This window comes from Malus domestica, chromosome 02 (assembly GCF_042453785.1).
Source record: "Malus domestica chromosome 02, GDT2T_hap1".
In the NCBI taxonomy this organism is placed as follows: domain Eukaryota; kingdom Viridiplantae; phylum Streptophyta; class Magnoliopsida; order Rosales; family Rosaceae; genus Malus; species Malus domestica.
In genome coordinates this window covers 5,223,728-5,249,751 of record NC_091662.1, presented here as the reverse complement: position 1 = coordinate 5,249,751, position 26,024 = coordinate 5,223,728, and the positions used below count along the sequence as shown (strand labels likewise).

General features: G+C 37.9%; 3 protein-coding genes across 5 annotated transcripts; 1 reads left to right on the top strand and 2 right to left on the bottom strand.

The window, feature by feature from the left end:
- Window positions 1-943: 943 nt before the first annotated feature.
- On the bottom strand, window positions 944-6,017 carry LOC103426730 (probable glutamate carboxypeptidase LAMP1). The gene is made up of 12 exons (XM_029087774.2): window positions 4,748-6,017; window positions 4,445-4,512; window positions 4,156-4,237; window positions 3,976-4,068; window positions 3,674-3,826; window positions 3,425-3,493; window positions 3,207-3,294; window positions 3,022-3,105; window positions 2,838-2,926; window positions 2,560-2,676; window positions 2,334-2,477; window positions 944-2,234 (listed from the first exon to the last, which is right to left on the bottom strand). Exons 1-12 carry the CDS (start codon window positions 5,705-5,707, stop codon window positions 2,052-2,054), a joined length of 2,130 nt encoding a protein of 709 aa, XP_028943607.1. The 5' UTR covers window positions 5,708-6,017; the 3' UTR covers window positions 944-2,051.
- Window positions 6,018-7,254: 1,237 nt separating this feature from the next.
- LOC103406790 (probable glutamate carboxypeptidase LAMP1) lies at window positions 7,255-17,625 on the bottom strand. 3 transcript variants are annotated; one of them, XM_008345779.4, is made up of 14 exons: window positions 17,313-17,625; window positions 17,136-17,230; window positions 15,659-16,684; window positions 9,917-9,984; window positions 9,719-9,800; window positions 9,538-9,630; window positions 9,289-9,441; window positions 9,041-9,109; window positions 8,724-8,811; window positions 8,540-8,623; window positions 8,338-8,426; window positions 8,107-8,223; window positions 7,884-8,027; window positions 7,255-7,723 (listed from the first exon to the last, which is right to left on the bottom strand). In XM_008345779.4, the coding sequence occupies exons 3-14, from the start codon at window positions 16,607-16,609 to the stop codon at window positions 7,541-7,543; spliced, it is 2,121 nt and encodes a 706-aa protein (XP_008344001.2). In that variant the 5' UTR covers window positions 16,610-16,684; window positions 17,136-17,230; window positions 17,313-17,625; the 3' UTR covers window positions 7,255-7,540. The 3 variants fall into 3 exon arrangements, with proteins under 3 accessions (XP_008344001.2, XP_017180041.2, XP_070662787.1); XM_017324552.3 differs by having other exon boundaries at window positions 15,659-16,642; window positions 17,313-17,574; XM_070806686.1 differs by having other exon boundaries at window positions 15,659-17,084; window positions 17,313-17,520.
- Window positions 17,626-20,784: 3,159 nt separating this feature from the next.
- On the top strand, window positions 20,785-24,555 carry LOC103449806 (probable pectinesterase 53). The gene is made up of 5 exons (XM_008389126.4): window positions 20,785-21,482; window positions 21,657-21,849; window positions 21,939-22,145; window positions 22,762-22,997; window positions 24,224-24,555. Exons 1-5 carry the CDS (start codon window positions 21,118-21,120, stop codon window positions 24,369-24,371), a joined length of 1,149 nt encoding a protein of 382 aa, XP_008387348.2. The 5' UTR covers window positions 20,785-21,117; the 3' UTR covers window positions 24,372-24,555.
- The last annotated feature ends 1,469 nt before the right edge of the window (window positions 24,556-26,024 follow it).

Below are 26,024 nucleotides of genomic sequence, written 5' to 3'. Positions count from 1 at the left end.
TTTCTAGATTCAACTTTATTGTGTGATTCTTTAAGAAAATTTTTAAGAGTGCGTCTGAAAGTGCTTTTAAAATAGTTGAAAGCGCTTTTACAAGAAGCACTTAAGTTGTTCCAGGATCCAATTGAACTTTTATTAAGAATTGGTTTCAAAAATATTTTCACTAAAAGAGCTTTCAGTTATTTTGAATGCATTTACAAACAAACCTAAGTGTTTTACCAGTGACACTTTCATTTTTGTTATAAATTTTAAATGTAATGATAGTGAGATCAACTGTTTAGACCAAATTTCGTAAATTATTTGACATGGTGGCTAATGATTAGATTATTACTTTAAAATTGATTAATGTGTTTATTTCATACTCATGACATATTATATGATTTGCAAAGTTAATTTAAAGAGTTAGTGTACCTAGCATTACTCAAGTTTTAATGCACATCAAACAGAAGTTTTTTTTTATTGAAAGTACTAATGATTAGAAGTGTTTTTAAAGAAGCAATTTCCAAACAAACATTAAATATATGAGAGAGAACGTGGAGCGAGGAGAGATGGGGAGAGATTGTTTTTTTTTTTTTTTAATTAAAGATGATAAAATTATAGGAAAACTAATGAAAAGGGTTTGAAAATTTTGAGCTTTAATGATAAGGACAAAATAAAGGGTAAAATGAATAGTATCAGGTTTGATTTTTTAGTGTAAAAATGTGGTTTTTCATTAAAGTGAACAGTACCGTGGACTTTTCGTTAAAACTCTCTAAAATTATATAGGTGAGGTTTAAAAAAAAAAAAAAAATTTTATCTTGTAAAATTACGTTGTTGTCCTTAATTTTTGTGTTGTAATAAAAGATAAAAAATTTGGTTGTTCTTATCCGATGGCCTCAAACCAATAAAAAACCTCCACCTTTCCTTTCCTCCTATATAAATAGAGGGCAAGTCTTCTTACATCTTCACGGATTTACAGTCAGAGAGATCGGAGTCCAAAAGGTTGAGTTGGGAGAGAGATGAAGAAGTACAGTGGGAACGGGAATGGAAAACAGGGGCAGAAAGGGAATGGGAAACCTGGGGAGGTGAGGAAGGACAGAAAGTCGGGGACTGGAATGAATGGATCACCAAAGAAGGGAGGGCGTGGAGGTAAGTTCACTTGGGCTGGAGATGTTGCCTACTCTCCGGCCGAGATGGGGTTGCAGAAGGAGGTTTTCGATGCGAAAGATCCCAACTTTGAAGACCCAGAAGAGATCACAACCGTCTGATCATCATCATTGATGATATTGATTATGATCTTTGATGTTGATGTAGTTTTTCAGTTGAGGAAATGAGATGTAAATAGATAAAAGCCGAATGGGGCGATGATCCTTACATTGTGTACAAGTTTTTATATTAAGTAATGAGGTTTGATTGTCTTCTCTTTGTTTGTGCATCATCTGATGATGTTTATCTGTCACGATTCAGTGAGATTTAGCCATGCGTCGCTGCAATTTGTCCCTTCCTCCGTCATAAGTTTCTCTTGAAAGGAGAGGGGAGGATCTGAATGGCTTGAGACTGCCGGTAACGCATCCAGAAGCCTTGTCCAAAGCCTATGCGAGAAACAATTAAGAAGCGTGGCACGAGATTCGAGGTGGAACGAGTTCGAAAAGTTGTCCAAAGCCTTCCTCTGCAACAAAAGCAATATCTTTGAATTCGGGGGAATGGGATGCGAAAAGCAAAAGATTATAAGATGTGAATAACTCACAGATTATGTATACAGAAAGGAGCATCCTTTGTTGCAGAAAATAACAGAAGCACAAAAATTACATAACTAGCGCAAGGATAACGTGGGATATGAAATCAAAGACATGCGGAAGAGGTTACAAAGGCCAAATCAAACCGATATGCTTGTTGTAATTGTACTTCTTTTACCACGCTGGTCGAACTTTTCTTCACAAATCTCCACCTCTTGGGCTGTTTGGTTCTTGGTCTGACAAGAATCGGCTCTGGAAATACATTTTGATGCCTGTTTACTGCAGTCCACAAACTAGCATTCGAGATAGATCTTCATGGTATTTCCAGTCATCAAGTTGTCATGTTAATTCGCCGTTGATGATTTGTGATGCATGTTTAACAGCTCTAGAGACTCTATAAACTTCATGTTGTACAATTTTCCATGACTCTGCTGTCTTCAAACTCTTTGCCTTTTCAATGGCTTCACCTATGCCAGGGAAGGATACAGATCCATAATCATCATGCTCTGAGGGCCCATAAATCTGGAAAAACAATGAACTAATCACAATCCAAGATCACCAGCCGGGAAAACTTGTTTATTTTTTGTCTAGGAAACTAGGTACCCAAATTCGCAAACATACCAAATGCTTAAACCATGACCTTCCTAAGAGTCCGTCTTGATCTGTAAATGCGCGCTCCGCCATCATAAGTCTGTCATTCAGCTCTCTCACCTTAAAGTGATCTTTCTTTCCGATATATAGATTAGCTTTGCATTGTTCTATTTCCTGTAGAATTATATGCTTCAGAATTTCAGACACACGAGAAATGGATGTGTAGTTTATTGTTTCTAAGAAACACAAATGATACCTCTCTCTGGCTGTTTATATTTGTGGCTGCTTTCTCGAGCTCCTCAATGGACTTGAACAGAGGAGTTAGGTTTACGTTCTTACCTGAAAGATCATCTTCCAGGTCCTTCACGTAACTCTGTCATTCAGGGTTTCAATATTATTCAGGTTGATTGCAAATATATTTGTCACTAAATGCCTGTGCAAAATCCTTTTAATTGTAAAGGGTTGCATGCAAACGATACATTTGATTATTTCAAGAGCTCATGAAGTGGTGAACAGAAGATAACGTTGTTGTACCTGTAGCTCCAGTGCATAGGAGAGATAATTAAAAGGCAAGACTTCTGCATCAGCTAGCCAAAGAGCTACCAAACCCCATAAACTTGCCACTGCGTTCGAGACCAATGAAATCTATTGAGGTGTTTGAATAAACTTTCAAGTGGATGCTGACCAGAATTGTTAAGAGAGAAAACTTATGGCTGACCTGCAACATGCCTTTGAAACAATGGATCACCGAACTTTTGCATCCATATAAAGTCATCATACATTGAATGGTATACCGGGTATCCTGTGATTCCAAAATCATTTGTTATTATCTCAAAGCGTAAAGCTTCCTATTTTTCAGTGGCAACAATGTTGTGAGAGTTTAAGTCGCGTCAAATGTGTTACCTTTACCGAAAGCCATGTCAGCTGCTGGAATTCCAATATGATGAACAAAAGCTGCAAAATCTGATTCTCCGCTTCCCAACCTGCCAATCTTTGTATGCAAAATACTGATTTGTTTGAGCACTAGTAGTTTCACTAAAGTTTTCAGAAACCCATTCGATAAAAAATGGCAGACTTGTCCTTGAATTCTAGAACAGAGGATCTATGAAGCAATTGCTTACCATAGGCGAGCTGCTCGAACCAACCCATGATTGGTAGATGGTTTGTGATGAGTTATCTGGGTCTTTAACCTTCAATAAAATTTTTGAATATGATTGACATGAGCTAGAAACTATGGCAGAAACAAGAAATAACTTGAAATTCCTAATCATATTATGGCTCCAAGGACCATTGTATTCAGGATCTTTGTTGCTTTCTAATGCTGCACCGTATTCAAGTACTGTTAGTATATCCATACTAGTTTGCAATACCTGTTGAGTAGCTTGTTTAAGCAGTTCATCAAGCTGTGGAGTTGAAGCGGCCCAGAATCCCGGGCCGTACACTGCACTGTCAACATTCAAGTAAGCAATAGCCTTTGAAGCTAGCATTTGCCTGTTTTCTTCTACCCATTCAGTTGATCCTATCTGTAGATAGGGTATAGTTTAAAAGTTCAGAGAGAAACAGAGATAGATAGATATTACACGCACACATAGAGAGAGAGAGAGAGAGAGAGAGAGAGAGAGAGAGAGAGAGAGAGAGAGAGAGAGAGAGAGAGAGAGAGAGGGATAGAGACCAGGCCATACTCCTCAGCATCCCAATTACACAAGACAATTGTACGCCGAGGCTTCCACCCTCTTTTCTGCAGCTTCCCTAATCTTTGGGCAATCTACATTACACATTGAAAGCAGCTTGTATTAAATTTTCCTCGTACAGAAGGAACTGGATGAGGATACATCATTCAAATCCACAACACCTCAAGCAGTGCTGCAGTTCCACTATTTGGATCAACGGCTCCAAATGTCCACGCATCCCGGTGATTGCCCAAAATGACAAATCTACATAAATTTAGCACCAGAGTGACTACTCATCCACAATTTGGTTTCTTTCATCGATCAAAGTCCATTACAATCAGTACTAGCCAGTGTCAATTTCTTCTCAAACATGTCCTAATTCTCTTTTTAAATGCACATACTCAAATCCTTATGATTGCTACTGATGCTTAAAATCTGAACTTGCTAGTTGCAAAAAGATTTCATACGTACCGGTCAGGCTCCTCTTCTCCTTCTATGACACCAATCACATTCTCAATTCTCCCTATGACTTGCTTCCCCTGATACAAACATCCAGAATTAATGCAATAATAGCAACTTTCTGCATAATTAGACCCACTTCATACTACTATAGGAATGCTTAAATTTCCAGTTTTGCATTTTACGCAGATTTTTTACGTTTTCATACCTCCCGTCGTGCATTTTTCGTAAAAACCGACCACAATGAACCTCGCTCGACAATAATATGTATTTCAAGTTTCGAAATCTTAGAACACAAGAAATTCATTCACTTACAGTGTAACTGAGATGCACAACCCCAGGACCAGGACCAACCCTATAAACCGGAGCATCATCACTTCCCTGCCAATCATCATTTGCCACCTGCCCTCCAATAGCCCTCAAAATGGTTTCGCCGTCCGCCGCGGCAATTGGCAGTGACGGTATCTTCCCAACATCCCCTGCCTCCTCCACCTCCTCATCCGAAAGCCTCTCACACTCTTCACTACTAGCCCACCCCGGCGTCGTAGGATCACCATACGCATTGTAAACTGACCCCACCTGGACCCCACTTGGCGGCAGCCACTTCTCGTCCGGGAACCACTTTGCTCCGCCGCCTCCGCCGTAGTCCTTCCTATCTGTATACACCAGAACCCCAACAGCCCCCGCTTCATATGCAATTTGCACAATACTCCCTCTGTAAATACTCCCATACTTCGCCAACACAATTTTTCCAGAAACGTTAACTCCCATTTTTTCCAAAGTCAAATAGTCCTCCAAAGTTCCATAATTTACAAATACCACCGGCGCTTCCACAGTTCCCGACTTTGCATAGGCATGGAAAGTGGGCAGGACTTCCTCTGCCACGTCGGCGTAGGGATCGCCGCCATAGACTTCTTGCCGGAGGTCGAACTCGATTTGGGTTTGTGGGTCTTGCGGTAAAGGTGTGAGCTTTAGGGACCGGGAGACAGGGTAAGTGAGGGCAACTTGGTATGGGGCGATGTGGGTTTTGATGTTGGAGGAGGTGAAGACGGAGAGGACGTAGGCGGCGGCCTCGGCATTGGCTTCTTGGCCGGCCACATGGGGGCGACGGGTGAGGGTGTGGAGGTGGTGAGAGATAGAAGCATTGTCTGAAAGTGAGGGGGATGTGAAGAGAGAGTGGTAGAAGGATTTTGGGGTTGGAGAAATGAGATGGAAGGTGAAAGTGGTGGCTATGGCGGTCAGCAGAGTGGCTGCTGCAGCCGTTTGGATAATCATGGAGTTTAATATGTAATAATCCTGTATGCGGATGATGGCATTGGATTAATCATAGGGCAGTCGTGTATTAGATGGTGATTAGGGAAAGCTTTAATTTTTTATTACATTATTGGCGAAATGGGGAATTCGGAAGCCGGTGGTTTGCTACTGGATATGTCAACAGCAAAAGGACTAAACCATTTTTCACCCAAAAAAAAAAAAAAAGGACTAAACCATTGGCGATAAAAAGTAAAGGGACCAAAATGATGACCGTGATTGATTTTAAAAGTAAGGATCGGTTCAATCAATCTCAAAGGCCATTGGCGATGTGAATGAGTATCTCTTTGAATCCTCTTGAATTTTAATCGTGTCTGTTAATCATATATTATGCGATCAGTTTTTATTATGAATTGTTTATATTCAATTTTAAATAAAATAATTTAAAATAATTTATGATCATACGATATACGATGAACTAATACAATTGGAGGATCCTCATTCGGAAACCTTTAAGATTAACACAACAATCTCAACATTAGATAATGACTTATTAGTTAAAATGGTCATTCAAATTGACCTAACTCCTCACTCTAATCCCTAAGATTTGAAATATATATAATTGATTTTTGAATTTGTCCGCTATTAATTGCTTTAGTCATTCCGTTAAAAATTTCCGTTAAATAAGGAGAAAATGACATAAATACTTTCAATTTTGTCAAATCATTTTAATCCATTATTTATTAAATTGAATAAACCGTTGTTATTTTGGTGTAATTTTTGTGACATCATTTTATTGAATTTGTGATTTCTACATTTGTGCCACTTCAATACACTAACATAATAGTTGATGAGGAAAATAAACTTGGAATTTGGATAAAAGTTAAAATTTATAAATTGACATTCATCAATTCTTTTGTTTGGATTCATAAACATAAAAATTTAGAATTTTCGCATGGAAAAAAAACTTGGAATTTAGGACCTCCAATTCTCAAGTTTAAATTCCATGTAAATAAGTGTCATTTCCCAATTTCTATGATTGAGAGTTTAAAAATAATAAATTCCGTATTCAATTTCATTGTTCTTTTAGGTTAACCAAACAAGAAAATTCACAAATTCTAGAAAATAAAATCTCATCAATTCAATTACCATCATTTTAAAATTCCTTAGTAATCTTAAATTTATACATCTAAACGTAAAAGAAATGATCAAATTAACTTATTTTAATAAATGTTAAGAACGACATTGATTGATTTTAAAAATAAGTGATCAAAATAATGATTCAATCAATCTCCAAGCACATGTGTGCATGCCACGAGACCCTATAAACTTGATGTGAGTTGCTGGAATTCGAAGATGGTCAAATAGATGAAAGTTAGAAGATAACCAAAAACTTGAATAGGTTTTTTGTGAAAACAAAAACTTGTCTAGTTCTTCACACCAGAAAAAATGCTGATTCTTTTGGGCTCCAAAATGCAAGAAAGCTGCTTGAAAACCATGTTTAATTGTTAATGAGTATTCCCCTTTATTCGTATTAGAAATGAAATGGTTTTAGGTTCGACTCCAAGATGTTGTGTGGTTGAGATATTTAACTCTCAATATTTATGGTAGGCCAACTACAACTCCAACCCACATATTTACATTGATCTGTAGCATTTTCTTTTTATCTCACTTCAAAGTGCGCAGTACTCTCTCTCTCTCTCTCTCTCTCTCTCTCTCTCACATTATTTTTCAAAAGATGTTTGCAATATTTTCAGTGACAAACACATCGAACACATTTCCAAAATAAAAAAAAACTTCACACGTGTTTGATTGGAAGTAGGGGAAATACATGTAGTTGTTTGTTACTGATGTTTGTCATGTTAGTTCGCCATTGATGATTTGTGATGCATGTTTCACAGCTCTGGAGACCCTATAAACTTCATGCTGTACAAATTTCCATGACTCTGCGGTGTTCGAAATTTTCGCCTTTGCAATAGCATCATATATGCCAGGGAAGGATTCCGACGCATAGTCGTCATACTTCGAAGGCCCATAAATCTGCAAAAGTACCATACCAATTAGTCCATCTTGTAACAATCAAAATCCGAGATTACTACGTGAGGAAAACAAAACGCTTTTGAGAGATGGTTGAACGCAAATGAAAGAGCAACGGAAACAACTTTAGTACAATATTCATGACGATTTGTAAGGAACATACCAAATGCTTATACCATGACCTTCCAAATAGTCCGTCTTGATCTGTAAATGCACGCTCTGCCATCATTAGTCTGTCATTCAGCTCTCTCACCTTCACATGATCTTTCTTCCATGTCAACAGCCAACCTTTGTTTTGTTCTATTTCCTGGAGAATCATGGTTCAGTTCTGTACTCATAAGAAATGAAAGTGTTTGATCACGAGTAATAGGAAACTCAATCGATACCTTTCTCTCGTTGTTTATTTCTGTGGCTGCTCTTTTGAGCTCTTCAATGGACTTCAACAGAGGGGTTAGGTTTATGTTCGTGTCCGAAATATCATCTTCCAAGTCATTCGCATAAGTCTGGCATTCAGAGTTTCAATATATTATTTTTGTACAAGTGTCTCCCGTAACTGATACATTTTATAATTTCCAGAGTGCATGTAGTTGTTGATTAGAAGAAAATGTTTTCCGTACCTGTAGCTCCATTGCGTACGAGAGATAATTAAAAGGCAAAAGTTCTGCATCTGCGAGCCAAAGAGTTACCAAACCCCACACACTTGCAACTGTGATCGACACCAATCAATTCAATCTAGGTGCTTGAATTAAATTGTCAAGGGGGGTGTAAGTAGAATTGTCTGAGATGTGTTCAGTTAAGAGAGAAATCGTAAAGGCTGACCTGCAACATGCCTATGAAACATCGGATCACCAAATTTCTTCACCCATATAAAGTCATCATACATTGAATGGTACACTGGGTATCCTGCAATGTTAGATATGTTTCTTAGTAATTAAAAGCATAATGTTTATTTTTTTTTAGTGGCAACATGGTTTGAGAGCTTAGGTCACGTCTAATATGTTACCTTCACCGAAAGCCATGTGAGTTGCCGGAATTCCAAGATGGTGAACAAAAGCTGCAAAATCTGATCCCGCACTTCCCAACCTGTCAATCTTTGTATGCAAAATATAGATTTTTAGCAATAACATGCTCATCAAGATTTTAAAATCCATTTGTTGAAAATCATCTTCCAACATTTTTCTATGGTAAATTAGTGCAATACTTCTGATTACTGGTTAGACAGAAATTGTACTGTTTTTTTTTTTTTTATCACCGGCATGATGCCCTTCTGGAATTTCATTGAAATTCTATATGGAGGAGTTCGGTGAAGCAATTTCTTACCTTAGGCGAAGTTCTGGAACCAACCCACGATTGGTAAAGAGTTTGTGATGAGTTATCTGGGTCTTTAACCTTCAAGGGTCAATTTTGAATATGATTGAGATGGGTGAGAAATTTATGACAGAAAACAGAAGAAAAAATTGGAACTCTAAATCATATTAAGCACCCACGTATATGTAGCACACCATATTTTGCTACCCCATTACCATATGCACAAGCAGGGTGAGCATATCAATAATATTTCGCTGTACCTGTTCAGTAGCTTGTTTAAGAAGTTCATCAAGCTGCGGAGTTGCAGAGGCGAAGAATCCTGGACCGTGTACTCCACTGTCAACATTCAAGTATGCAATAGCCCTTGAAGCTAGCATTTCCCTGTTTTCTTCTACCCATTCAGTTGATCCTATCTGTTCGTGTTTAGTTTAAAACTTCAGATATAGAAAAATAGATATAAATTTGATACACACGCACAAAAAGATAGAAAGAGGGAGAAAATGAGAGACCAGGCCGTATTCCTCTGCATCCCAATTGCACAAGACAATCGTACGTCGAGGTTTCCACCCTTTTTTCTGCAGCTTCCCTAATCTTTGGGCAACCTACATTACACATCAAAAGTAGCTTCTGCTAAGTTTTCCTTGTTATGAAGGAACTTGATGACGATACATAATTCAAATCCTCAATTACCTCTAGCAGTGCTGCAGTGCCACTATTTGGGTCAACGGCTCCAAATGTCCATGCATCCCGGTGATTACCCAGAATGACCAATCTACATAGTTTTGGCAAAGGAGTAATAATCATGCTAAGGTAGAAGTGCTCACATTCAAATCAGAATGATGCTGATACTAAAATTCAAGACTTCTAGCTGAAATTTTTCAAACATACCGGTCAGGTTCCTCTGCTCCTTCTATGACACCAATCACATTCTCAATTCTCCCTATGACTTGCTTCCCCTGAAACCAATATCCAAAATGAATACAAATATAGCATGCTGTATCATATATATGTTGGATTATGTGGCCAAGTGGCCATATACTTTAGAATAAACAAACCAAAAGTGGACAACATGTTTCCTTGTTTTGGGGAAGAAAATATGGGTTGCTTTTTTTTTGTTTACCACCCGTGAGTTTTGGCTCCTTAATAATGGAGGGTTTGGTTGCTTTCTTCCATTCGGTTGTGTGGTAGAGAGAGAGAGAGAGAAGAGAGCTACTGCCCTTTTGTTTTAGAGGAGAAAAAATAGAGAGAAAATTCAGAGAGTTGCAGTCTTGCAGAGAGCCCAAAAAGAAGAACAAGTTGTTGTTTCAATTGGTTAGTAATCATCCACCAAAGTAATTGTTGTTGTAATAGCTTTGAACTATATGTATAGAGAAGAAATTATTCATTATATTTCTTTCTCTATTTGTTTCTTTGGTGTGTGAGAGCTATTGGGTGTATTGGGCTTTTGGGTTGTGAGATTGCCAACACTTTGTAAACTCCCATTTAGTTGATAGTGGATTATTGGGTGAGCTCCTACTGCTCCGAGGACGTACTCCAGTTACACTGACTGTGGAGGAACCTCGTTAAAATCTTGGTGTCTTTTCTATATTGTTCTTGCATTTCATTTGATATATTTTCTGTGGGTTACAAAGAGTTGGTTCTAAAAGGTTTGGTGCTATCCTAGCACAACAATTGGTATCAGAGCACTGGTTGCTCTTGGGTACTGTCTAGTTGCCAAAGATGTCAGACGGGCAAGATGAAAATCCTTTTGGAAGCAGCTCCGGGTTTGCAAGAACGACGGTGCAAAATGCAAAGTTCGAAGTGGAAAAGTTTGATGGCACAAACAACTTCGGGATGTGGCAATGTGAGGTCAAAGATGTGTTGGCTCAACAAGATCTACTTGCCGCGTTGGGAGAGAAACCGGAAACTATGTCGAAGCCGGAATTGGATAAATTAAATTTGTGGGCTTGCTCTTCAATTCGGTTGTGCCTTGCAAAAACTCAGAAGTATTTTGTGATGCGGGAGACGGTAGCAAGTGTGTTGTGGCAAAAATTGGAAGACAAGTATATGACGAAGAGTGCAGAGAACCGGCTACACTTGAAGAAAAAGCTATACCGCTTCCAATACAAAGAAGGTACAAAAATGATTAGACACCTTGATGCTTTTAATAAGTTGATTGCCGACTTGTTAAATTTAGATGAGGATATTAAGGATGAAGATAAGGCCTTAATATTGTTGAATTCCTTGCCGGACTCTTATGAGCATTTTGTTACCACTATTATGCATGGTAAAGAAACTGTGAAATTTGAAGATGTGTCAAATGCCTTGATGAATTATGAAATGAGGCATAAAGATAAAAATCATGATAGTACCTCTGAAGCTTTATTTGTTAGAGGTAGATCATCGGAGAGGAGGTCATCTTCTAGCAGGAAAAAATCACAGTCTCGACCTAGAGGAAACTCTAAAGGTAGAAAACCTTTGGAAATGGATGAATGTGCCTTTTGTCGTAATAAGGGCCATTGGAAGAAAGATTGTCCTAAATTGAAGACCAAGGGCAAAGAAAGTTCTGAAGCTAATGTTGCTGAGGTTGAAACAGATTTTTCTGATTTTGCTTTAACCACTTCCTCATCATTTGATTGTGCTACTAAGTGGGTGTTGGATACGGGTTGTACTCATCATATGACTCCTCACAAGGATTGGTTTTCAAGCTTGAAAGAGTTTGATGGCGGTGTTGTGTTCATGGGAGATGACAATCCTTGCACAACAAAAGGGATTGGTACAGTTCGTTTGAAGTTGCATGATGGCATGGTTAAAGAGTTGACAGGTGTTCGGTATGTACCGAATTTGAAGAAAAATCTTATTTCTTTGGGTACTTTGGAATCCAAGGGTTTCAGGTTTCATTCAGATGGACAGACATTGAAAGTTACTTATGGTGCACTTGTTGTGATGAAAGCTCCTAGATGTGGCCATTTGTATTTATTGCAGGGAAGCACTGTGACAGGTGAAGCATATGTAGTCTCTGAAAATATGGGCACATCTGATTCAGATACTACTAGATTGTGGCATATGAGATTAGGCCATGCCGGTGAGAAAGCTCTACAAGGGCTTGTGAAACAAGGTCTTCTAAAAGGTGCCACGACTTGTAAGCTTGATTTCTGCGAGCATTGTGTCTTGGGGAAGCAAACTAGAGTGAAGTTTGGTACTGCTGTACATCAGACGAATGACATTCTTGATTATGTGCATTCAGATGTTTGGGGTCCTACAAAGACTCCCTCTTTGAGTGGTAGACATTGGTTTGTGACCTTTGTTGATGATTATTCAAGAAGGTCTTGGGTCTACACTATGAAGCACAAGAGTGAGGTGTTAAACATTTTCTTGGGTTGGAAGAAAATGGTTGAGAACCAGACTGGGAGAAAGATTAAGATTTTGAGATCGGATAATGGTGGTGAATACACATCCGATCCTTTCTTTAAAGTTTGCAAAGAGGAAGGAATTGTGAGACATTTCAGTGTTCGGGGAACTCCACAACAAAATGGAGTTGCAGAAAGATTGAATCGAACCTTGCTTGAGAAGGTTAGATGTATGTTGTCTCAGTCGGGTTTGAGCAAGTCATTTTGGGCAGAAGCAGTTAATTATGCATGTCACATCATCAACCGGTTACCCTCAGCTGCTATTCAGGGTAAGACACCAATGAAGGTATGGACTGGAAAACCTTCTTCTGATTATGACTATATCCGTATTTTTGGTTCACCTGCTTATTTTCATGTGACTGAAAATAAACTTGATCCTAAAGCCAAAAAGGCTATCTTTCTTGGTTTTAGTAGTGGTGTCAAAGGTTACAGGTTGTGGTGCCCAGAGATGAAAAAACTTGTAATCAACAGAGATGTGACATTTGATGAAGAAAGTATGTTCAAAGACTCTGAGAAGAATGTGAAAGGTGTCCAACAGGTGGAGCTTGAGAAAGTTGCCTATGGTACTTCAAATCTTATTTCCGCTGATGTCGAAGCCACTACAAGTGAAGAAGTTGGAGACTATGAGGATGTTGAAGAAGTTGAACTTGAAGATTCTATTCAAGTTGAAGAGCAAGTCTCACCTCAAGAGTCTATTGCCAAGAACAGAGGAAAGAGACAAATTACCAAGCCAGCTCGGTATAGTGATTATGTTGCTTTTGCTCTTCCTATTATCACTGAAGAGATTCCATCCAATTATGAGGAAGCCATTGAGAGTGAGGAGAAGAAGAGGTGGTGCAATGCCATGGGTGATGAGATGAATTCTCTCTTGAAGAACAAGACTTGGGAGTTAGCTAAATTGCCTAAGGGCAAGAAAGCTATCGGTTGCAAATGGGTGTATGCCAAGAAGGAAGATGCTGATGAGAAAAGCAATGTGAGATTTAAAGCAAGATTAGTTGCTAAATGGTATGCACAAAAGGAGGGCATTGACTACAATGAAATATTTTCTCCAGTTGTGAAGCACTCCTCAATTCGTATTATGTTAGCTCTTGTTGCACAATATGATCTTGAGCTTGTGCAACTTGATGTGAAGACGGCTTTCCTACATGGTGATTTGAATGAAGAGATCTATATGTGTCAACCGGATGGGTATATAGTGAAAGGGAAGGAAAATTTGTTTTGCAAATTGAAGAAATCACTTTATGGCTTGAAGCAATCTCCAAGGCAATGGTATTTGAGGTTTGATAAATTTATGAGAGGCCAAAATTATTCTAGAAGTCAATATGATCATTGTGTGTACTTCAAGAAGTTGCAAGATGGGTCTTTCATTTATTTATTGATATATGTTGATGATATGTTGATTGCCTCAAAGAATGTTGAAGAGATTGAGAAATTGAAGAAACAAATGAAGAACGAGTTTGAGATGAAGGATCTTGGTGAAGCGAAGAAGATCCTTGGCATGGAGATCACTAGAAATAGAGAGAAGGGTTTGGTCAGTTTGAATCAAAGACAATACCTTGAGAAGTTGATCCGGAAGTTTGGAGTTCATGATTCAACCAAACCGGTTAGTACCCCTTTGGCTCCTCATTTTAAATTGAGTTCTCTACAGTGTCCTAAAACTGATAAAGAGAAGCTGCAAATGAAAAATATACCATATGCAAATTTGGTTGGTAGTTTGATGTATGCAATGGTATGCTCTAGACCGGATATTGCTCATGCAGTTGGCATGGTGAGTCGATATATGCATAATCCAGGTAAAAAGCATTGGCAAGCAGCTAAGTGGATATTGAGATATCTCCATGGTACTCGAGATGTTGGTTTATGCTTTGAGAGGGATGACTCTGGTATTAGTCATTTTGCTGTTGGTTATGTTGATTCAGATTATGCAGGTGATCTGGATGGAAGGAAGTCTACTACAGGCTATGTGTTTACTATGGCTAAAGGGCCAGTTTGTTGGAGGTCCATTTTGCAGTCGTCTGTTGCCTTGTCTACTACAGAGGCTGAATATATGGCAGTTGCTGAAGCTATAAAGGAGGCCATTTGGATACATGGGCTTATTAGAGATTTGGGGGTTGATCAGAAGCAGGTGGAGGTACATTGTGATAGTCAGAGTGCCATTTATTTGGCTAAGTATCAGGTTCATCATGCGAGGACCAAGCACATAGATGTGCGTTATCACTTTGTTCGTGAAATTGTTGGTGAAGGGGAAATCATTCTCCAGAAGATTCCAACTAAAGACAACCCTGCTGATATGTTGACTAAGGTTGTTGGTGTAGCCAAGTTTGTTCATTGCTTGAACTTGGCTCGCATTTTGCCTATTTAAAGAAGGCGTTGAGCAGTAGGAGTTTTGGAGCATTTGGCTCGGCATGAGTTGTTCTCTTGCTAGTGTTTGGGAGTGATGTTGTGTGCTAATTGTGTTGGTTGGCTTATCATGACGTTTTCGGAACTTGGCCAAGGTGGAGATTGTTGGATTATGTGGCCAAGTGGCCATATACTTTAGAATAAACAAACCAAAAGTGGACAACATGTTTCCTTGTTTTGGGGAAGAAAATATGGGTTGCTTTTTTTTTGTTTACCACCCGTGAGTTTTGGCTCCTTAATAATGGAGGGTTTGGTTGCTTTCTTCCATTCGGTTGTGTGGTAGAGAGAGAGAGAGAGAAGAGAGCTACTGCCCTTTTGTTTTAGAGGAGAAAAAATAGAGAGAAAATTCAGAGAGTTGCAGTCTTGCAGAGAGCCCAAAAAGAAGAACAAGTTGTTGTTTCAATTGGTTAGTAATCATCCACCAAAGTAATTGTTGTTGTAATAGCTTTAAACTATATGTATAGAGAAGAAATTATTCATTATATTTCTTTCTCTATTTGTTTCTTTGGTGTGTGAGAGCTATTGGGTGTATTGGGCTTTTGGGTTGTGAGATTGCCAACACTTTGTAAACTCCCATTTAGTTGATAGTGGATTATTGGGTGAGCTCCTACTGCTCCGAGGACGTACTCCAGTTACACTGACTGTGGAGGAACCTCGTTAAAATCTTGGTGTTTTTTCTATATTGTTCTTGCATTTCATTTGATATATTTTCTGTGGGTTACAAAGAGTTGGTTCTAAAAGGTTTGGTGCTATCCTAGCACAACAATATATACATACAATGCGTGTAAGAATATACAAAACACATGAAATTGCTTCACTTAAAACTTGATTTGAGACTTACTGTGTAACTGAGATGAACAATCCCGGGACCTGGTCCAACGTTGTAAGTTGGGGCATCTTCACTCCCTTGCCAATCCTCATCTGCAACTGGCCCTCCGATAGACCTCAAAATGGTTTCTCCATCTACTGCTGAAATTGGAAGGGAAGGAATCAATGGAACATCCCCTGACTTCTCCACCTCATCATCCGAAAGCCTCTCACACTCTTCAGTACTTGCCCATCCTGGTGTTGTTGGGTCACCAAGTCCATTGTAAACTGATCCCACTTGAACCCCGCTTGGTGGCAACCACTTATTATCCGGAAACCACTTTGCCTCACCTCCACCACCGCCATAGTCCTTCCTATCTGAATACACTAGAACCCCTACAGCACCTGCCTCATATGCAATCTGCACAATGCCCCCTCTATAAATTTTTCCATACTTTGCCAACACAATCGAACCCGAAACATTTACTCCCATTTGTTCTAATCTTGCATAGTCCTCCGAACGTCCATAATTGACATAAACCACAGGGGCAGTGACATTTCCTGACTTTGCATAAGCATGAAAAGTGGGCAGGACTTCATGTGCTACATCAGCATAAGGATCACCCTCATAGATTTCTTGCTCAAGACAGAAACTGATAGGGGATTCTTGTGGTGACGGCGTGAGTGTTAAGGAGCGTGACACCGGATAATGCAAGGCCACACGGTAAGGGGCAATGTGGGATTTGATATTGGAGGAAGCGAAAACGGAGAGGACATAAGCTGCAGCTTCGGCGTTGGCTTCAAGGCCTGCCACATGGGGCCGGCGGGTGAGGGTGTAGAGGTGGTGAGATATGGAGGCATTGTCTGAAAGCGAATCGGAAATGAAGAGAGAGTGGTAGGAGGATTTTGGAGTAGGATAAAAGAGAAGGAAAGTGAAGGAGGTGGCTATTGCTAGCAAATTGGCTTTGGCTGTTTTGTTCACCATGGAATCCAATCTTTCAATACAAAGTTAGAGGTCCTAGTGTATATCAGTATACACATTCATGAGACAATGATCCTCCTAGTTCGAATCGAAATTCACGACAAGAACAAGATAATCATCCAGAAAAGGTTAACATTTTATATAATTAATGAGAAAAATGCTATCTTTCAGTTCCCATATAGGAGAAACTCTTAAATCAATAGAATTTGTCAATATTTCTAACATATCAATCAAATATCGAAAAAACTCTTATATTTCGTCTAAACCAGAGTTTGACAATCCCTAAAGTTTCATTTTAAATTTCCACTTTTTTTAGTAAATTTCCATCATTTATATCAAAGGCAACTAAATTCGATATCATATCGATATATCCATCTTATTTCCACAAAGTTGCATATCAGTATTTCTACGGATAACAATATTTTAAGCACTAGTTACACTAGCACTAAGAGTATCTCTCACTAATATCATCTTGTTACTTTAATTATAATACAAATCTCTGCAAATTGATTGATCAAAGTTTAATTACCTTTTTTACAGAAAGCAAAACCTCTTCTCTTCCCTTCAACTTGCTGCCAATGATTCAGTTTCCATCTCTGACTCTAGTGCATGATTTTTCTTTTCCTGTCAAGAAAAACAAAGCCCAGATTATTTTCACAGAAATTAAAGAACCAAAATTTACTAAAATATGCCAGAAAAATTAAACCTTTGAGCAGAAGAAAGCAGGGAGGAGGAGCTGAAGAAGACGAACAAGTTCGAAGACTTTACTGACAGTAGTGTTAACTGTTAAATATGTCCTCTCAACCGCAAAAGCACTAAAACGCAATTTTAAAATAGTTTGGAGTGAAGTAATTGCAATCATGCAAACAACCGTGGGGTTATTTAGTAAATAAGGGTAAATCTAGGGCTCTCCCGTCAACAGCTCCGCACAACTAGTTCTTGTTTTTAAAACGACTGAAACCGACTCTAGAAAAAATATATTTTAGATCCAAAAATACTTTAACAACAATCACAGTTACAGGACTTGCACCATTATCCAAGACCACAAAATCTCAAAGTAAGGGTGTTCATGGAGGCAACAACATCGGAAACACTGGGACCGATTGCATTAACTATTACAAACTGTTGAGAAAGGTTAACAATGGGTTACTCACGTTTGTTTAAGTAACAACAAAACGATTGTCTAACAACATAACATATCTATCATTATGAATTATTATAAAGTCGTGAATTATTATCAGTGTTCATAGAACTTCAATGATACACGTCTACAACTTAAATTACAATTAGACTAAAATGCCCCTCTCTATGATATGATGTTACTTTATTCATTTTGAATTATTTGGTACTATTTTTAACTTTCTTATTGTCCTATACCTTGCCGAATAAAATACATAGATTATCAACAAGGGATATGACAGACAGATTATCGAAGAAACAAATAATTTATATCAAGAGTAAATTGTAGTTATGGTCCTTTAACTTTAACTTAATTGAAGCAATGGTCCCTCAATTAAAAATTCATTACCATTAGTCCATCAACTCATCAAAACGTGCAGCTATGGTCCATCAACTAAAAATCTATTACCATTGATCCTTCAACTTTAATTCAAATAGAGAAATGATTCCTTAACTTTAACCCAAATGTAGCAATGGTCCTTCCAACATAACTCGTTTTGACAAAAATTTTGACATAGTTGATGAAAATGATCATAATTACACACTTTGATGAGTTGAGGGACCCTAATTATATAAATAGTTATTCCAACATAACTTATTTTGACAAAGTTTTGACGAAATTGATGAAAATGACTATAGCTACACATTTTGATAAGTTGAGGGACCGTTGCTACAATTTTCTCTTATATCAATAAGTGACTATTTATATTTAAAGAAACACACAATTGTATTGAGAAACATAAATCGTAAAATAAAATAACATATAAATTACAAAGTATTAGAACATTTTTAAAATTTGGGGAACAAGCATATAATGAGTGTTCATTCAAATATTTAACAAGTCTCTTACATTTTATTGACAAATAAAATGCAAAATGAAAGTTATAATTTTTGTCTAAGTGATAGTCGTGACCTAGAAGGATCACTTGGGCTAGGCGACCCACGACCGCTTAGCGGGTTAGGCGGATACCTAAACAGGTCTAAACGTATTTTTTTAATTTTCAAACACCTAAAAACTAATTAGAACTATGGTAAGTTGTCTAGCGTCTAAACATAACTTAAGCGCCGTTAGCCGGAAATTTTTAAAAGAGTGTCTTATTCTATCAAGAAACAATAGAAAGCAACTAAATTAATTTTGGACACGAATAAGGAGAGCCAACTTGTAGTGCAAGTCCTAAAGAAGACCAGAAACAAAAGTTGAGCATATAAAATTCTTGTACATCACCAAAATTCCCCCACACAAGTTTGTTTACGTGGCAGCTGCCAAGAGCTAGGCCTTAAGTTTGAGTGAGTCACTTTGTCTACCTCTGCATGTGGTCCTAGCGATCCTCTCAGCTCGGCAAGAACTTTCTTGTAATTGTGACGGTATATTGAGTCACGAATACACTGTCATGCTAAATGTTAAAACAAATGATAGTATATAACATTATTGATTTAGAATATCAATATGATGAGCATTCAAAGAGATATGTTACGGGGATTCTTTGAAAGTGAAATTCGTAAATAAATTATTTACCATTTCATAGTTTAACGTCAATTCATGTGCTGGTATTATAAAATATTGTGGCAAAAACATAAGGTGTCATTTTTAAGAGAGTATAGAGAGTTCAATTTTTGAGAGAGTCCCCTTAGTATTTATCTCATTCAAAATAGTATTTTCCTTTAGAGCAGTCTACGGCCAATTCAATTAGTCATGTTGTAAGTAAGTTTTTTCTCCTCAACACACCAACAACTACTCCTTGAACTGTTCTAAAAATTCTCGCCTAGGCGGCTCGCTACTACCACGATTAATCCCTAAGCGTTTGAAAAATTAAAAAAAGGCACCTAAACCTGCTTAGGTGCCCGTCTAGTCCGCCTAGACCCGCATAGGTCGTGACTCTCACTTCGTCAAAAAAATATATATTTTTTGCATTTTTTTTTTGGTAAGAGACTTGTTGAATTCTTAGATGAACACACATTACATGTTTGTTATCCATGTTTTCATTATGTTATAATACTTTATAATATATATGTCATTCTATTTTGCAGTTCATGTATCTTAATGAAATTAGGTATTTTTTAAGTATAAGCGGACACTTATTTATTTGATATAATAAATTTACTTAAATCCGCTTAGGTCATCTCCAACCGAAGGATGGCCAAAGGACCATGTTTAGCCCTATAGCCCTACAAGAAATTATATTTTAATGAACAGTGACATACCATATTTTATACCATCTCCAACCAAGGGGGTCAAAGGGTCATCGCCCAAACATAGCAATTTGACAAAAAACTCATCTCTAACCGAGGGGGCCAAAGGATCATAGGCCAAACATAACCCCCTCAATAATTTATTATTTTAATTGAATTAATATGGTTAATTAAATTAAACTATCATATTAAAATAAGGTTTTCAGACATATTTTGAGTGTCACTTGTCACTATAATGAAGAAAGCATGGTATTGTTGCACCTGCCACAAAGTCAAGCTTGACATTCTGCCGTTGGAGGGCTGGCTAGCTGGTTAGAAATGGCCACCTTGCTGGCCTGATTTGGGGGTTTTGGCCCGATGGTGCCCACAAGCTCTTTGGCCTAGCCTTCGATTAGAGACGGTTTTCATGTCATTCTGAACTGTTTTTAACCCTATGGCCCTTTGGCCGGATCATTTGGAGATGACCTTAGCTACCTAGGTGCTAGGTCTCAACATGTCGCTCAACTAGCTCTTAATGTCTTTTAAAACGTTGATGAACCATAACCACATATTTAGATAGTAATCAAATGGTGCATAACTGGACCCCATGTTCTATTGACGGCCATGATTAAGAGGTCGGTAGAAGCTAGGAAGTGGGTCTTATAACTCGCAAAACATTATCTTAATATTTGTAGTCACATAAAACAACCCATTTCCCCCTCACAAGTCACAAGAATATATCCACACTCACACACAAACAGAAAGAGAGAGACACTCACGGGCACCACCAAGCAACTACATCTACAACACAAAAAGGTGCAAAAACATTTGACAACAATTTTTATATGTTGAAAGTGCTTAAATTCTCCCTCTCTCTCCCTCTCCCTCTCTCTCTCTCTCATTACATGAATGTCCATAGAAGCACCCGTGACTGATTATCAGTCTTTGATTCCAATTAAGCATCACTTTCCACCTAAAAACAAAAGCTACCAACTTGTATATAAACCAAACCAAATCAAACCCCTTCGTTGTCTCTATATATAATGCACTTGGAATTCCCTTCCCTAATAATAACATACTCCCTAGTCTCTATACTCCTTTCATTCTCATTCTCATTCCTATTTTTATTTTGCGTCTCACTTTGCCTCCTGCCATAAAATTAGATGTCAACATTATTCCAGCACATTTTCTATGTTCTTATTCTTCTTCTCCTCCTCTATTCAACCCCATCACAGTGCCATTCCAAGGGACTCCGACCGGGAAATCCGGCCGGAAACGTGCACTTAACGAAGAACATGACTCGAGCCCAATTATCGGAACAGCAATTTATGAAGTGGGTTAAGTTTGTTGGAAGCCTCAAACACTCTGTTTTCAAAGCAGCAAAGAACAAGCTCTCTCCTTCTTCCACACTGCATGTGGCCAAGAACCCTAATGCAGGAGACTTCACAAAAATCCAAGACGCCATTGATTCTCTCCCCTTCATCAATCTCGTGAGAGTTGTCATCAAAGTACACGCAGGAATATACACGTGAGTATATCTTTGGAAGAAGAACACGACTTCTCGTGTAAAAAGCATTACCGACCGAAAATACTCTGTTTTCTTTTTATTTTTGCACTTTTTCATACGTTGTTAATTGTCATACATTCTTGTTATGTGGTGAATTGGTAACTGATGAAGTTGTGGAATGGTAAAAAAATTCAGGGAGAAGGTAAATATACCTCCATTGAAATCATTTATAACCATAGAAGGAGCAGGGGCAGATAAAACCATTGTTCAATGGGGAGACACAGCTCAAACACCATCTGGTCCAAAAAAACAACCCATGGGAACTTTTAATTCTGCAACTTTTGCTGTCAATTCCCCTTATTTTATTGCCAGAAACATTACATTTAAGGTAATTTTCTCAATCTCAGTCTCTTTTTATGGACGTCCTGCACAGAGAACTTTCTTGTTACGATATATGATTATACGATTTATGTGCAGAACACTACACCAGTCCCCAAACCAGGAGCAATTGGGAAGCAGGCAGTGGCGTTTAGAATATCAGCTGATACAGCAACTTTCTGGGGGTGTAGTTTTTTGGGGGCACAAGATACACTCTATGATCATTTGGGAAGGCATTATTACAAGGATTGCTATATTGAAGGTTCTGTGGATTTCATCTTTGGAAATGGACTCTCCCTATTTGAGGTTAGATCATTTCTCACCTTATTTTTGGATTCTTTTAGCCTTTGATCCAAAAATATAATAAGGTTATTCATTCCATAATCCTATAATTTATCGTCTTCTTGCATAATTGCATGATCGTAAGAATTTGTACACTGACACATGGACAAGAAGGACTTACCTACACTCTTGTACACCATCATAGCATCCTAAATGAATAATTGTATGTGATGCGTTAATCTTTTCCACATAGCTTGCTTATTGGCTCAGGGTGCCATAGTAAGTCTCGCTCCACATGCAAAACTCTCCATTTCTCTTGTTGGTTTTCATATGTGTTTTAATTCTATTCCCAAAATTGCACATAAGAGTCATCGTGAAATCTTCCCTTATAAAACACGAGAAAAATTGCACTGAAACGAATACTGAACCACATTTTCGAATTGCAAATAACAATGCCCTTACTCTTTTCATTTATTTGTTAATTTTCAATTCTTACAGCTCACTGCTTGACAGTTGACATGCCAAAAAAACTGTGGATGTTGTCAAATCATGAAGTTAAATCAAAGCATGTTCTATTTCTTGGCGTCTTCTATATGTCTTGACCTTGCAGTCTCATATCATATAGTGTGCAACTGTACAGGGATGTCACGTGCATGCAATAGCACAGAACATAGGAGCACTCACGGCGCAAGGCAGAAGCAGTATGTTGGAGGAAACGGGCTTCTCATTTGTAAACTGTAAGGTCACGGGTTCAGGAGCTCTCTATCTTGGTAGGGCTTGGGGTCCCTTCTCCAGGGTGGTCTTTGCCTACACATACATGGACGATATTATCATCCCTAAAGGCTGGTACAACTGGGGTGACCCTAATCGTGAAATGTAACTCTCTCTCTCTCTCTCTCTCTTACTTTTCTTTTATCTTGTTGGATTCGATACATCATATCAACGTGACATGTACATCGCATAGTACATTCGGTACATAGTGTCATTCGCACACAATAGTTTTCATTTTTCAACTTAGGATCATGAGATAGTTTTTAGAACTAAAATTTCTTTTTTTTTTCTTGGGTGTTTTGACGTATTAAGGACAAACATCTACAAATAACCCCTCATATAATGTAGTAAACCCTTGAAGACTTGAAGCGATAGTACGTGCACCACACCTAAAACTTCACCGCAACCAATGAATTAGTGGCAAGTGGTAAAGGCGCATCTAGATCATGCCCGTATGAGCCAACTTAAGCAAAGCCATGTTCTAAAACTTTCAATTTTACTAGGGTATTTTGGCATATTTTTAGTACGAAACTAAAACCCATCATATGGTGTTGTAGACCCTTGTAGATACACCATTCAGTGGGTCAAATGCGTTTCTCAAATGATGATATTTCTATTAGGTGTTCTTCTTCAATACATTAACATACCCTTGTAAACCCTCAAGCCCCATCACAACCAATAAGGTAGAGTAGGTGGATTTAAGATGTTAATAGATCATGCTCCTATGAGATCACAAAACTTAAGCAAAGTTGTGTTCTAGTTAGCTCATTATTATTAGACGTAGGGCACCTTTGGCATTTGATAACACAAAATGGGCGGTTACACAGACGATCTAAGCATGCTTGTATGTCCTTTTGCCTTTTTCTGCTGCAAACCCTACGTGTAATGCACCATAACACCAGTGCATGTATATAAAAACCCTATCTACCTACTCATGCATTACGCCATTCATGTTGGCATATTTTAAGAAAACCAACGTCACATGAGCCACTTATTAGTCCTTGGTGTCTATATATATGTGTGTGTGTGTGTTTATAATATATATATATGTGTGTGTGTGTGTGTGTGTTTATAATATATATATATATATATATATATATATGTGCTTATGTCTGTGTGTGTGTGTGTGTGTTTATAATATATATATATATATATATATATATATATATATATATATATGTGCTTATGTCTGTGTGTGTATAGTTTGGTGAGTTAGGTTTGGTTTCGATGCTTTGGCATTGTGCAATGTGGTGGTAGTGGCATGCGCATGAAGATTGATGAGTAGGGTTTTGTAATGATATAGTTGGATATGGTGTTTTTGGTTGTTGCAGGACTGTGTTTTATGGGCAATACAAGTGCACAGGACCAGGAGCTCGCTTTGCAGGGAGGGTTTCGTGGAGCAGAGAACTCACTGATGAGGAAGCCAAGCCCTTTATTTCCCTTACCTTCATCGATGGCTCTGAGTGGATCAAAATATGATGATAATCAAACAATATAATACCAACAATTTTTTATCCAAACAAAAGAAGAAGGAAAAATGTTTGCAAAAATCCATGTTAGTAATGTCCTGCTTAATATATATGTGATTGAGATATCTGCCATGTCAAGGAGTAACTCAACTCACAAACTAAAGCTTTTATATGATCATTGCAACTTGCTTTAACTTCCCAATCCGCAACGATAGAAATTAAGACAAAAGAAAAGAAACTAAAGCTTTTATATTGATCCAAAATATGATTGTCCCAAGAAAACGGCCGGCTAAATTACACAAGTTATCAACTGGTGTAGGTCACGTGTCATTGTTACTCTGTGGCAAAATTCTTATTAGTAGTAATGTGGTTATGTTCGTCACAACCTTGATCCATATCGTTAATTTTATCCAACTTTTCTTCAAGTTGAACCAATGTACGCATTACTTTAAAAAGTAAAGGGTTAATTTTAAGCCTAATTTAAGGATCAAACTAACATAAATGTCTTAAAAGCACATTCAAATTGGTGAAATTAGACAGAACTTGAATAGAACATTCAATTTATACTGAGATTGATAACATACTTAACCACAAAGGTATTATATTAAGAACTTTCTATCACATGAATACATGATCGATCGATATTGACATGTGACTCACACCACATGAATGATATGTGCAATTTTGGCATGAGAAAAGAAAATGGTGTACTGTTGATCCAAAGCTATAAGCTTTTTCCTTTCCACTTTGGATAGAAAATTCAGTTGGACTTGGCTTTTGAGCTACATAACCTGTAAGCTGGGTCTTCGATTGACTAAAGCCTTTAGACTGGGCTTGAAAATCTGTAAGGCATGTTATTACACATTTTGGACTTATAAGTTATAACAAATAACAATAAGGACCACATTTTTACTTTGATTTTTTTTTTTTTTTTTTTTTGTAATATTCTTTCTCCCAAGGACTGTGGGGAGTGAAGGAGGAGGAGGAAGCAGTCACCAATGTACTTGTTGGTGGGGAAGCATTCTGTCTGATCTCTGTGATGACTGAGGCTCTCTGCTTGACCTAACAAACTTTGAAAGCCCCCTTTCATGAAAAACCTAGCAAAAGGACGTAGCTTCCAGCTAAGCTTTGTTTCTGCAAAACTCAACTGCACCAACAGAGCTTGAAAAGAATTTGGCTTCGGCCTTCCAATCCAAATACCCGTTGCGACAAGTCGAAGGGAGTCCTCATTGGCTTATTATCCCCCTCGGAAACTGGAAAAAATAAAAGGCAAATATTATGATTTTTAAGTCTATATATGTAGTTTGAGCGAATGACATATCATGGAGATTCAATTTAGGGTTTAGTTCACCTAATTAACTTTAATTGTCGCGATTTAAACTTCATAGTTTATTAACTCTTGCTATGTTTAGGACACTGGTTTAGATTGCATAGTGTGTCCGCTTTGTGAGGATGTGAAGACATCTCTCATAATAGAAGTTTATCAAACTTTTGTATGTACTTATCAGGACACAAGTGTCAATTAGTCTAATGGAACTTTAATCTTCTTTACGCCTACCTTGTACTCAAGTTTGAATCTTCATTTGTGTTGTTTAGAATATCATGTTTTCAAACAAGAAATACCAATGACTTGGTTTTGTCAATTTCTTTGACAATAATTAGT

What these genes read in the sequence shown, in the direction of transcription:
- LOC103426730 (XM_029087774.2), bottom strand. Translation starts at nt 5,707, where the DNA reads ATGATTATCCAAACGGCTGCAGCAGCCACTCTGCTGACCGCCATAGCC. An exon ending in GTTCGAGCAGCTCGCCTATG is followed by an intron (nt 3,295 to 3,424) that starts GTAAGCAATTGC and finishes TTGCATACAAAG; the next exon opens with ATTGGCAGGTTGGGAAGCGG. An exon ending in ATATAAACAGCCAGAGAGAG is followed by an intron (nt 2,478 to 2,559) that starts GTATCATTTGTG and finishes ATAATTCTACAG; the next exon opens with GAAATAGAACAATGCAAAGC.
- LOC103406790 (XM_008345779.4), bottom strand. Translation starts at nt 16,609, where the DNA reads ATGGTGAACAAAACAGCCAAAGCCAATTTGCTAGCAATAGCCACCTCC. An exon ending in GGAGCAGAGGAACCTGACCG is followed by an intron (nt 9,801 to 9,916) that starts GTATGTTTGAAA and finishes AAAACTATGTAG; the next exon opens with ATTGGTCATTCTGGGTAATC. An exon ending in TCACATGGCTTTCGGTGAAG is followed by an intron (nt 8,624 to 8,723) that starts GTAACATATTAG and finishes CTAACATTGCAG; the next exon opens with GATACCCAGTGTACCATTCA.
- LOC103449806 (XM_008389126.4), top strand. Translation starts at nt 21,118, where the DNA reads ATGTCAACATTATTCCAGCACATTTTCTATGTTCTTATTCTTCTTCTC. An exon ending in GTACACGCAGGAATATACAC is followed by an intron (nt 21,483 to 21,656) that starts GTGAGTATATCT and finishes AAAAAAATTCAG; the next exon opens with GGAGAAGGTAAATATACCTC. An exon ending in CCAGAAACATTACATTTAAG is followed by an intron (nt 21,850 to 21,938) that starts GTAATTTTCTCA and finishes ATTTATGTGCAG; the next exon opens with AACACTACACCAGTCCCCAA.